We start from the raw sequence: 10,069 nt of genomic DNA, 5'->3' as shown, positions 1-10,069 counted from the left end.
GCTGTACTGTCGCTCATAATGCACCCTTTAGTATCATGGCTGCTAAAGAGGAGGCCCTCTGTAACAACAAAGCACTGACACATTGGTTCAAATACTGATTATAAGGCATATAACTCGCTGTAGACATGCAAAAGTGCATGAATAGCAGGTAGGTGAGTAAATGGCACGACAAAAGCTGATTGCAATCATAGAAACGCAGCTTGAAACGAAATGAAATGGACCAGTTTGTGGAGGAAAACGCAGTCTGCATATTTGGAACAAACCCCACAATGTTATTCCCTGACAGATCTCCTCAGCCTTTGGGGGTTGGAAAGAAAAAGGAAAAAAGTGTTCTGGTGGTGGACGAGTATCCGAGTTCAGTGTGCTACACAACAACCAGATTCCTCATGCTTGTGCAGAAGAGACATCCTGGAGAAGGTCTTGGAGCAGTTCTTGCATTGGTATTTTTTCACATCCGAATGGGTCTGTAAGTGAGCCCTGAGATTGGACCTGTCCGCAAACGCTCTGTTGCAGTGAGGGCAGGGAGGAACGGCTTCTCACCTGAAGAAATGAGACAATGTCAGCCATGGCACACAGACCTGTCTGAATCCAAATGATGTTTCTGAGTCTATTTCTGGCTGCATGCAACAAAGACTTGACATTCAAAAATGAAGGAATCTCATTGCTTGGCTTAGATTATGTTATCACCATCATGCTGCAGTAGGAGCAGACACTGTTACTGAAGTTATTAAAACATGAGGAGGAAAATAGTGTGTCTAGACTACATCATCCCACAGGAGGCCTTCGCTCACTCACCGGTGTGTGTCCTGATGTGTCCTTGCAGCAACCAGGGTCTGGAGAAAGCTTTCCCCGCATATTTTGCAAACACAAGGCAAAGTGTGAGTCCTGATGTGCATTTTGAGAGCTCCCAGGCTCACATATTCCTTCTCGCAGTACTTGCAGCTGAAGGACTTCCTCGTCTGGGCGTCGCAGTGCAGCTGCTTGTGTTTGAGCAGTCCAGAGTACGTGGAGTAAGACTTGGTACACAAACTACATTGGAACTTCTCCGCCTCCGCTCCGTGAGGATCCGCCAGCTTGGGCAGCATCCGCTCGTCCTCGTCGCTCCTCGGACTCTCGGAGCCGCTGTGGTCCTTGGAGGAGGTGTCGGAGAGCGACGACGGGTAGCCCGAGATGGGGGAGAGGTCGCTGGGGAGCGGGGACAGCGGCAGGCTGCTGGTAGTCCACACGGTGATGGGGCTGTACGCCGCCGGGCTCAGGACCTCCGGCTGCGGGATGACGGGCAGAGGAAGGCCCTTGTAGAGATGCGGCGTGATGAACACTGAAAGTACAAATGACAAGTTGGCTTCAAACTTGCAAGAAACTTTTGGTCGGTTGTTTTTGTTTTGTTTTGTTTTTACCTGTTGGACATTCCAGCTCACTATAATTTGGCTTCTTAGTGGAATTTATGTGTTTCTTGACCAGAAATGAGCGTGGCATCTTGGAGGGAAAGAAGAAGAAGAAGAAAAAAAAAACTTTTGGCAAAACTTTTCTCCTGCCTTAAAGAAGTCTGTGATTGTCAGTTCACGGTGTGTGACGGAAATCCTTGTTGCCTAAGTCCAGTGGAGAGTCATGGTGCGTCGCCGCGCTCGGAGGAAGTGGAGAGCAGCTGTAAAGAGCCGTAAATATCCCGGTCAGGTGCATGGGAGGAGCCGGCTGCTGCATTTACATACTGGGGTCTCAAACCAATGACATGTCGCTCCCAGCAGAGGACTGAACAGCGGTCCTGTAGCCTACAGCAGCTCCTAGGGGCTGGCTCCTGGGCCATGGGTCCGACTCCTGACAGGTGCTTTGACGCCCAGTCCCCCTGGCACGAGAATCACAGTCACGATTTATATGAACGTACACTTCCGGTCAAATGTTTGGGCAAAGTGTGTCCAAAGCGTATTTTTGTTCTAGGTGTTGATTTTACACACACACACACACACACACACACACACACACACACACACACACACACACACACACACACACACACACACACACACAGATACAGTATATGCCATACCAGGGTCAGACCATGTGTTTGTCGATGCTGCCATTTCAATTCTATTTTCACAAAGTCTAGTTTCATGTTGAATTCAGTTAGTCAGTGACCCTGAAATGAGGAAATTGTGGTTTGATTGGTTCAAAATATTATATTTCTTATATGGGCAATTACTAACTAAATTACATGAGTACTTTCTGAATATCAGCAAGGTTTATCTATTGTGCCATCACAAATACCTGTTAGTCATACATTGCATGCTGGGAGCTGTCAAGAAAGAAGAAATGGGAAAGAACAAAATGAAGTAGTGATTTAATATCAATAGCATGAATAGATATGTAATATTGTATAGCTCCACCTGGTGAAATGCCATTTCCTCTCCTGCAACAGAAACATCAGCGTGCCGATCTCAGAAAAGAATCAGAGCTACAGGGTGAGGACTATTTAAAATGCCAATCGCTAATGCAATCACTGTGCTGAGTGTGCACACTGATTGGTTGATGTTATAAACATCTGTGAACTTGATTATTCTCAGTGGGGTGGCATGTTTTGAACGAAGTACTTGTACCAACACCGGCCCTGCTGACAATGATGACAATGACCGGTATGGCCTGTACTGTGCACGCATACACACACCACACACACACACACACACACACACACACACACACATACACACACACATGCTGAACTGTCAATGGCAACCATGGCAATGCACAAAGCGTACAAACACACTGCTTGCTGCCATCCACATTGTTATTCTGTGGCTCTGCCAAAGGACGGCCCTTCACTAATGCAGTCGTGTGCAGAAAGCCACACATTTCCTTGCTGGTAATGCAATAAGGCATTCCTCCTTGAAATGTAAATCTAAGTGTAGTTTCCTTTCAAGGTCAGACATGATGGCATAATCAAATTTATCCCCAGCGCTGCTCAACTGGACAATGAGAGGCAAACTTAGCAGTCTACGCCCCCTTGTGTTCAACTCTGTTCTCTGGGGCAGCTTTGGGACATCTGAGGGAAACAAGGCAAAAGAATGAAAGACAGACCGAAGACAAAGACAAGGCTTAGCTCTGCTGATATTGTAAAGTAACTCCTGGAGCTGTTTGATTGGCTAGGTCAGCAGATATGGAAAGCCTTATGTCTGGGGCAAGCCTTAAGTTAATTGTGAACTGCTTATCTTATCTAGAAAACATAATTGCAGATCATGGATATTTTCCCATTGTGCCTGCTTAGATTATAAAGGGAGGGGAAGGTTATCTTTGCGTAATAACTTCAGGCTACCTTCACAGATGCAGCACGACATTTTGCCAGGAGGGTTTGGATGGCTGAGGAGTGGTGGTGTCTGGGGGGCAATCCAGTAGAAAACCACCTGCACCATTAATAGAATAGAATAGAATAGAACAGAATAGAATAGACTTGTCATTGCACATGAGTTACAACGAAAAATTGCATGTAGGGGCCACTCTGTACCACGGGGAGGGGGGCGTGGGGGGGGGTGGTAAATAACTAATAACAGTAACAATGGCAATTAGATTAAGATTAAAGATTAAAGCACTGAAATTGAATATCACCCACCAATCATGTCTAAGACATGAAGACCGTTCGTGGTTGTGGGTGAAATTGCCCCTGGGCTGTATGTTATTTAGTTTTTTGCTTTTAGTTTTAGTTTTTTGTTTTCAGTTTTGCAGTCGCACACTGTTGTTCTAACAGTAACGAAGAGTGATTGAAAGCACGGCGTGACGAGTCACGTCACATCAGTAATCTTAGATAGCAGAGACGTTGTCTTCCAGATCACAGTGAGGGAAACTGTGTATACGCTGCCTCATTTAATGCATTACTGCTATCAAATACTAGATGGACAAAAGACGGAGGAAGAAAAAAACAAAGTTGGGAGGTTCTGATGCTTTGAAGCACAAATTCTCTCTTTGTTGACTCAGATGTAGGCAAAACTTTGTCAGCACGCCAGAAACCTGAGTGTGATTTTGGATGCTTGTGATACAGGTGCATGAATAGAACGTTTTTAAAGTCCTTTCATCATCTGAGAAATGTATCTGAAGCTTGACGTTTCCTGCTGAATCGCGGGGTTGAAGCATTTCAGACTGACAGATAGTGTCAAATACACTTGCAATATTGATTGAAACACAACACTGTTAATTCTTCACTCACTCCCTCACAACTTAAAGCTGATTTTTGCCTTCATCTAAGAAATAAATACAAAAAATCCACCTAATAGGATACTACTATTGTACTACAGCATTTTGTCATGATGAAGAGGCAAACGAATGTAAATTAGCATCTTTATTCTTTAAAAAATATAATACTACTTACTACAAGGTTGAACTTCACCATTACGTTATACTGTAAATAAGCTTTTACTCAGCACCTGCCAAAAAGTGCTCACACAAGGGATGTGAACATACTGCTGTGGAGGCCTCATCTTCTCAGCTGAGCATCCTCCTGCAGCATTCACATGGGCAGTTTAATGGGTGAGGGTGGATTGGGTCACGTGAGCTCAAGTAACTAAATAACTAAATGTACAACTGGTGAAACTGGTGAGTTTTGTAAGGTATCAGATATACAGCAGAAGACTTACTTAATTCTTGGGCTCATTCATTTAAAAACACAGCATCGTTCTCTGCCCTGGGTTTGTGCAGACAGACAGACAGACAGACAGACAGACATAGATAGATAGATACGTTGCCAATACAGTCATTTCCTCCTCCTCCTCCTCCTCCTCCTCCCTCCTCCTCCTTCTTCTTCTTAGGCGTAGCTAATCCATATTTTGCTTCCATTTGATCTTGACTGACACTCCGGACCAAATGCCTCCATGCCGCTGCAGTTTTGAGAAACTGTGCTGTTAAAATGAAAGCACATAATATGTCAAAAGAAGCACTTGCATCATATGGGGAAACAGCGGGAGCTTTCAGTTGGAATGGAGGCAGCAAGGGAAATGAGTCGCACCTGAGCATGCAGTGCAGCTGCTGGAAATGCAGGAGGAGTCCAAATATGACAAAGTGCATGAGTGTTGAAGGGATGGACAAGAAGGTTAAAGGTGCTTTTGGGCTTCTGTCTGGGTTTGACATTCATGATGGTTGAGGTGGATGTGCAATCCTCATTTTGTCACATGAACGTGCCAAATGAAAATGACATTAGTGTTAAAGCTGTAGTAGGGACTTTTGTTGGAAAAGACAAGACACGCTTATTGAAGGAAGAACAACTTCCAGACACAAACTTTCATGAGTTGCTCTGAAGCATCTCACACACAGAGAGAGTCCACAACAATAAGACACCAGGGACCCGTTCCAGAGAGCAGGTTTACCCCTGACCGTTTTAATCCTGAAATGTGGAAAACTCAAGAATTTTCAATTCTATGTTCCCATAAACTGACCGAAAATCAAACCACAAGTCTTCCATGTTCCATATGTGTGACTACAGCTCGTCAGTGAGCCTGAAATTAGGAAAACTGCTGAATTCTCAGTTGTATTTTCACCTAAACTGACAAATAAACCCAAACGTCTGGACATATGGACCCCAAAGTTTCTGTACGTCTGGAATCCGTTTATCAGTAATCCTGAAACTCCTAGTTTCCTCATTCTACTACACGTTGCAGCTTTTAAATGATATTTAAATGTACTCCATTTAAAAGTGAATCGGAAAGCGTCATCATCCAAAGAGGCTATCTCAATTCATCACATTGACTCGGCTTGTGTTGTCAATGAGCACACGCACGGGCGCGCGCACACACACGCACACACAGACGCAGTGCACGCAAATCTAATTGGCTTTGTGAAGTGTTTTCTTCAGTGCCGGTGCATTATGGGGCAGGCAGAGGGGACGAACACTGGGAAAAAGTGGAATCATGTAAAATTGATGTGCGGAGTTGGTGCTGCTGCTGCTGCTGCTGCTGCTGCTGCTGCTGCTGCTGAAGCATCGCGACGCGTCCGAGCAGCTTCATGAAATCCAGCTTCAGTTCTCCAGGCTGCGCGATGCGACGCAGCAGCGACGCGCAGGGAGCCGTGAAACCGGAGCCTCTGCCGGGGACGTGGACCGGGAGGAGTCCCCTGGAAAACACCGCTGCCAAGGAAACATGGACAGATCTGGCTCGGTGTGCGGACGGTTTTTCTTCCTCCTCTCTCGTCTTCCCCTCCATCTCCAGTCCGGGTGTAGTGGACCCAGGATGCCGTGTGGGCGATGCTGCCACAAGGGATTCTTTGTGATTTTCGCAGAGATGTTTGAGCAGCCGTAGCGTGAATTAAAAATAACGATACGAGTCCACGGGGATTTAATAAGACATCACCACCTGTTAATAGTCATCAGGTAAGGTATCCTCCTCGTGTAGTGTAGTGATACTGTGCATGACAGACGTAGGTAGTTCATCATCACCCATGAAACGAAGCCATAATCAATCTACAATCTACTTTTTTGGAGATTCAAATTCCCTTATTATTCCTCAGCCAGGATTTATGACCCATTCACCTGTATGTTCTGGAGCCAAGCTTCCTGTAATTGTCCTGTGTGCTGAGCGGAACACTTCACTTATGATGATGGGCCTCATGATGAAAACACATGTTTGAACTGAATTGCTGGAAATATATGGGTTTGCAGAAAGCTTTCTATGAGCTCAGTGCAGGTACCTGCAGCTGCTCCAGCCAGTTGCAGCAGCAACAGACTCCTTTTCATCCATATTCAGCACGTGCCCGTTGCCAGTAATCCACAGCATATCTACTTTTCTAAGAAACAGCCTGTGTACAACTCATCAACTCATCAGCACATTGTTTCTTGATAAACTGCATTCCTTCACCACAGGACGCTGCTGCTGCTGCTGCTGCTGCTGCTGCTGCTGCTGGGGTTTTATTTGCTTCAGACCTCCCCTGAAATGTCTGATGCTTCCCAAGATTTATGCTCCCTCTGTAACTATAAACTGGTGTGAGTGCACATAGACGGGCTCGCGATGCTCATTATGGGCTGCAGGCTGACAGACCATCAGTGCACTTTGGGTCTAAGACGCCCAGTGTGAGATGTGGAAATCCATGGTATTATTTCCGCGGCAGGCAGCAGCATCCCGAGCCTTCGTGCTCAGGCACGGTATTGAGCCAAGCTGAGATGGCCTGACCGGGACCGTTGACTGGTCATAGGTCAGGAGCAATCTGTTTGATGTACCGGAGGTCTCACTTCCTACAGAGGGGACGACACTGACACGCCATTGACAATTTTATGCCCTGGCACAACACACATCTCCTCCCCCGCTTTTTTTTTCTGCTTACATCCTAAATCAAAGAGCAGTTTGGTCAAGCGACCGAGGCACACTGGCAGAAAATCAGGCCTGAGTGAAATGGTGTCGGTCACGGCTGGTCGATATGTCAGGAGGAGGGAGAGACGGCCAGGGACCGCGTGATTCCACAGTCCCGGCAGTCGGGATCAGATGATAATTGGAGCACAGAGGCTGACAGAAAGTTTCACCTAAAGCCGCTGTGATTAATAGCACAGGAAGGAAACAATGTCTACACACAGCAAGTTCCTCCACACTTTATCTTTGATACTTAAACAATCAATAAGTTGTTTGTGTTTCCCCGCTGATGAATTCCAGCGGCTCATTAAAAATCCAGGCTGGTTAAACGTCGTAAAATGTACAAGCTGGACTGGTTGTCTGAAGGCGTCACTGTAAACAGTGAGTGTACACATTGACATCGATTATGCATGTTAACACATTCAGAGTGTTGGTACCCTCCCCCAGCAACAGCATCAGTGGTATGATATGTTTTCAGCAGTCAGAGGTGGTGTGTGTGTGTGAAGCTTTCTCTTCTTTTCATGGAGCGTTATTCACAACTGGAAATCAAAAAGCAGCACAGGAGAGTGAAGAACAAGATATTCGCTGTACTGGGAAAAAAAAACCTTGAACTTTTGACCCTTCAGCAATCGTTGTGTTAAAAGGTCAGTTCAGACAAACCTGCAGTGTGTTGTGTATGCGGAGAAAAGTCATCTCACCTGATGTTTGTGAAGCCTTTACATGCACCGTTTTAACCGTTCCATCCATACAAACTGCTCCAGATGTTGAATCCTCAACGGAGGGGCCGTATGCTGTTATCGTAGCCTGCGCCATTCGAACAAACGGCTGATATTTCTTGCAGGAGAAGATATTAGTGACCTGTGCCCCAATGTCACTGTCATTGCAACCAGAAAACCATTAGGGCTAGCTTAGCGGAGAATGACGGCTAATGAAGCGAATGCACACCGAAGTATCACAGCGTGGAAGAGAGAAGACACAACTCTCATTTATATGCGCCTCATATACTGGCCCATCTGATTTAGAGGTTCAGGACTGCAACACGCAGCACGCAGTGAAAGCCACACGTAAGTGATAACTGCCGGAGAGGAGCCATAAAGAGACAGATTATACACAGGCATTTATGAGACCAGCACACCGCTTAACGCAGACATGACAAAACCCCCACAGAAACAGATGATCGTCACCGCCGACTCTTGATGTCTGTCCTTTATGTTTCACAAGCTGAGAATCGGCCATGCTGGACAATTACAGTTCACACTGGATTCTTGTAGAGATCCGCTCATTTGCTTGGCGCCTTGACCTTTGACTACGGTCGCGGCTGTGTCTTCCACTGTAAACTGTGTTGTTATGTTTGCTCGGGACATTTGAAACTCACTCAACCTTGTGAATAATAAAATAGCCCTGAGCAGATTTAAGATTTCACTTTCAATATAGTTGGGTTATTTTTTCCTGTTTGCTGAAAACATAGGAAAGCAGATGTGAAGCATCCAAACGGAACTGAAACAATCCAGCGACTAGTCACTATTCTGTGATTCTAGCTCAGATGTAAGGATTTGCTGCCTTTCTTTTATCTCTGACGGAACACAATATTTTGTTCATCCAGACAAATGTGATTAATATCACAGAAACTTGTGTGTGTGAAGAAATAATTGGAGAGATGAAACAGCAAAGGGCACAGCAATGAACGACAGACAAACAGTGGAGGACTCAGCACAATATCAGCAAAAATTGTGTGACACCAACATTTATAATCCCAGGATTTGTTTAGCAGAGCTGCACTGGAAGGAAACAAATGATCTGTGAGCGTGTGCAGTGCAGAGGATGTCCTGCAGCTTCGTCCCATTCACGACGGAGACTCAACATGTGAAGCGACCTCATTGTCTGTGTCTGTTTGACACGATCTCTACATGTCTCTTCATCCAGATAGAGGACCAGGTGTTTATACTGGAAGTCACACTGAATCGTTGTAATGTTTTTGTTGTGGTGTTGGTTCCCTCCAACAAAGAGGTTTTGTTTTTGCAGGCGATTGTTTGTTTGTTGGTTGCAAAATAAAGTTATGAACAGATTTTAAGGACATTTTCAGGCAATGCTGACGATGTTACAAGGAACAGATGATTGAAAATTTTGGTCGGCGTCCTGAAACCATCTGGATCCAGGTTTCTGTTGAAGGATTCTTACTCATTATCATCATCTGTGTCTAGAACTCCACAATAGCCGCAGTGGACTGTCTCTGTGGACCAGTGGTTAGGGCCTCTGGTTATTAAAGGTTGGGGGTTCAAACCCTTCTGGACTACTGAAAGAAAAACTAGAGGTCAGAGTTTAATAATTATTTGGCGATTAGTGACAAAGGCATGTTTAGATGATGAATGAATCTATTAGAGTAGATAAAAGTGATGTAATAATAGTGAGTGGAAATGAGCTGCTTGGTTGAGGTCCGCACTCTTTGAGTGATTTCCTAGTTTGATCTAATATTCATCGGTAACACAATGGGACACCAAGTCATTTTTATGTTTTCCAGATTCAACGTTTTCACTTGTAATAACGATTCTAAGCCTCATTTGGATGTGCAGGTAGCAAAGATTTAAAGAAAACCAAACCGTCATTCTGTACTGGAGAACGGTAGAACTACGCCACATTGAAACGCTCTTCCTTTTTTTGTTGTTGTTGTTGTGTTTCACTGCAGCCACAGAATATTAGGTATTCATGGACGGTCGTGTCTTAAGCAGCTGCCTGCTGTGCCTTGACTTGGTGGGTGGGAG

General features: G+C 45.2%; 1 protein-coding gene across 1 annotated transcript; it reads right to left on the bottom strand.

The window, feature by feature from the left end:
* Window positions 1-356: 356 nt before the first annotated feature.
* Window positions 357-1,476, bottom strand: LOC144739838 (zinc finger protein SNAI2-like). The gene is given in 5 exon segments (XM_078622728.1): window positions 357-524; window positions 527-540; window positions 796-850; window positions 852-1,318; window positions 1,398-1,476. Coding segments are annotated over 5 exon segments (783 nt in total).
* Window positions 1,477-10,069: the final 8,593 nt, after the last annotated feature.

This window comes from Lampetra planeri, unplaced genomic scaffold (genome assembly GCF_965212315.1).
Source record: "Lampetra planeri unplaced genomic scaffold, kcLamPlan1.2.h2 scaffold_1749, whole genome shotgun sequence".
Lineage (NCBI taxonomy): Eukaryota > Metazoa > Chordata > Hyperoartia > Petromyzontiformes > Petromyzontidae > Lampetra > Lampetra planeri.
Note: the sequence above shows the minus strand (reverse complement) of the source record. Positions and strands in the feature narration are given on the sequence as shown.